Source organism: Anneissia japonica, unplaced genomic scaffold (assembly GCF_011630105.1).
Source record: "Anneissia japonica isolate Jap-2015-1 unplaced genomic scaffold, ASM1163010v1 scaffold287526_len2689_cov289_single, whole genome shotgun sequence".
NCBI classification, from domain to species: Eukaryota; Metazoa; Echinodermata; class Crinoidea; order Comatulida; family Comatulidae; genus Anneissia; species Anneissia japonica.
Genome location: NW_022685269.1, coordinates 1 through 2,689, shown reverse-complemented (window position 1 = coordinate 2,689; position 2,689 = coordinate 1). Strand labels below are relative to the sequence as shown.

General features: G+C 35.1%; 1 protein-coding gene across 1 annotated transcript; it reads left to right on the top strand.

Annotated features, from left to right (window-relative positions):
* Positions 1-841: 841 nt before the first annotated feature.
* Positions 842-2,683, top strand: LOC117109501 (the record flags this gene model as incomplete). Its single annotated transcript, XM_033251873.1, has 3 exons — positions 842-1,076; positions 1,426-1,764; positions 2,054-2,683. Coding segments are annotated over exons 1-3 (1,189 nt in total), but the record flags the coding sequence as incomplete, so codon positions are not given.
* Between the last annotated feature and the right edge of the window lie 6 nt (positions 2,684-2,689).

The following is a 2,689-nucleotide window of genomic DNA, read 5'->3' as shown; positions in this document are numbered from 1 at the left end:
GGCAAATCCACTGCAACTCAAATATTGATCACATTAGCGTTATTTGGTTATTACGACATTGTGTAGCATGAAATTGGTATTAGTTGATAGGCGACCAAATAATTGTTCTAAATTCGCTTCAGGGATTAACAATGAACAATAATACGAATTACACAGGCCTTGCAAACTAGCCATGACAACAATAATAAAGGATACCGTTCACCTTGTATAGATTATTTATAACAATTATGAGTCGTACCGAATTCTGTAAGTAGCGCATTCTATAACTCGTTTGCTTAATGGTATTGTTTAAAATTGATTAGAAGTCCATCGAAATGATATTTAACCACTCGAAGCTAATATTGGTAGTTTTCAGTTTTTCCTTTTTTGTGCACTTGGGCGTATATCGACATTACAGTTAAGCGTGTTAATAATACTAATAATAAATAAGAATATTGATATTGATAATGATAATCAAATAATAATCATAATTATAATTCTCTCTTGCTTATAATGAATAATTGAACATAATAATAATGTTTATGATGATTACTAATGTTCTTTCCTGATGTAGATTAGTTTTAATCCCGAATATGCAGTACAATTTAGCCCTCAGTATGGCTACCACATGGTGATGAGGTGTAGGAACCGTTGCTTCAATTGTTCTCAAATTAGAATCTAATAATCAGCATCACTTGATGTGATATAATGTTGATATTAACCGACAAATGAAGCGTTAATTGTTCAGCTGTTGCACTTGGACTTGGGCTTGAAAATTGATACTAATACTGTGTTTTTGTATCATCCAATTCCTTTTTTATTGTTGATCTCAACAAAAGTCTATTTTCAACTCATTTTAATTAATTTTATTACCAAAATGGATGAAGGAGAAAGAGCTAATTTAAGACGCGCGTTTTCATTTACTTCTTCATCTATTGAACTGAGGCGAAGAGACAAGACTCTAGTTGCCAGACATAAGCTATTGTCACATCTTCCAGGAGAAGATGGCCCAGCAGAACTTACTGATGTAGATGACGTTTGCCGTTGTTTACTCTGCCAGCAAACACGACAGTTTAGTCTTCCAGCTTTAACCATAGGTTGGTTAATATCCTATTATACGCTGGCCTAGTCTTAGTCATCAACATAATTTGTATGATTTTCGCTACAGGTACATCATTATTTGTGTCGTCCGTTTGAAAAGACTTTTGACCAGGAAACTCACTTTTTTTTTATTATACTGGTACTACTACTTCCATTACTACATGTCTACTACTACTACTACTACTACTACTGCTGCTGCTGCTGCTGCTGCTACTGCTACTGCTACTACTACTATTACTACTACTAATATTTATATTATTACTATCTATCGTTAGCATTGTTTGTAGAATAAATGTATAGTACAAACACTTTTCAATTCTCTTATCAATTTTAATATTATTTCAGAAACGAAACTCGTTCCTATCCCTCGTACCTACGGCGAAGTATGTTTGAATAACCGAGAGAGTTTCATTGAAAATGTCTGGGCGGAGCATATCATACCAGAGCTAAGGCCACCCCTAGAACTTAGTAACCTAGACAAACAGCTTCTTCGATCAGAGAAATCTCGTCGAAATAGATCTGAGATTCTGTTCGATTTGTTGCTGCAGAAAGTTGACGAGCATGGACACAAAGCGTTCTTTATGTTGCATGGGATACTGGATCGAACTTATCCCTATGTTTCCGATCTTGTGTGGAATGATCTTATGAAAATGACGGCACCATCACCAGAGATTGTCCTTCCAAGTGAGTTTATTACAATATTTACTAGATATGATATTTTCCGCTAACCGCCTAAAACAACAGGATCATATGAAGTACAAATATTTAACGATTAATTACACATTGTCGCAAACAAATTTCAATTAAGGGGTTATCAAAAGAACTTGGCTTGGCATATGATACTGGTTACCTGTTTGAATAAATCAATATATAATAAATATATATTATTAGTAGGACTATTAATTAAATATTATGTTATGAATTTAATTAATTATAAAGAGTAAAACGTACCAAATTATTAATTTTTTTCAAGGGCATTCCCCGGCACCACCAAATCACAACAAAGATGCCATTAATGGAACGATGTCGGATACAGAGTATTCACACGAAATTCGAAAAAGCCGTAAACGCTATGATCTGAAATCCAATTTGAATATCATGCAACAGGAACTTCTGTCAACTGGAGCAGATAGTTTAGCAAGATCAAAGCAGCTTGATAGAGCATCACAACTTATCGCAGAAGCAAACAGCGCCATCAAGATGCTTGAAGCACGATTGAAGGGAGTTGAGCATGAAAGAGAAGAAGCACAGCATTTGGAGAGGGTGGCACAAATGCAATGTAAAGACTTAAAAAAACAAATGGAAATGTTAGAAGATGAGAGCCGAAGAAGTCGTAAACGAGATGAAGATCAAAGGAAAAGATGGGATAACCAGCAAAAGATAAAGATGGAGGAACTTCAGAAGATGAACGATGAACTCAAATCTCTAGAGAATGATCTACACAGAACACAGTTGGAGCAGAATCGCAAACAGGAAGAGTTAACTCACAGAGACAGGAATTTGAATTTAGTTGAGAATAGCTTAAAAGAACAAGAAGAGAACCAGCGAGACCGTTCGGCAAAGTCAATTAAAAAGCAACAAACTATGAAACAGCGTGAGGTAGAAGTAA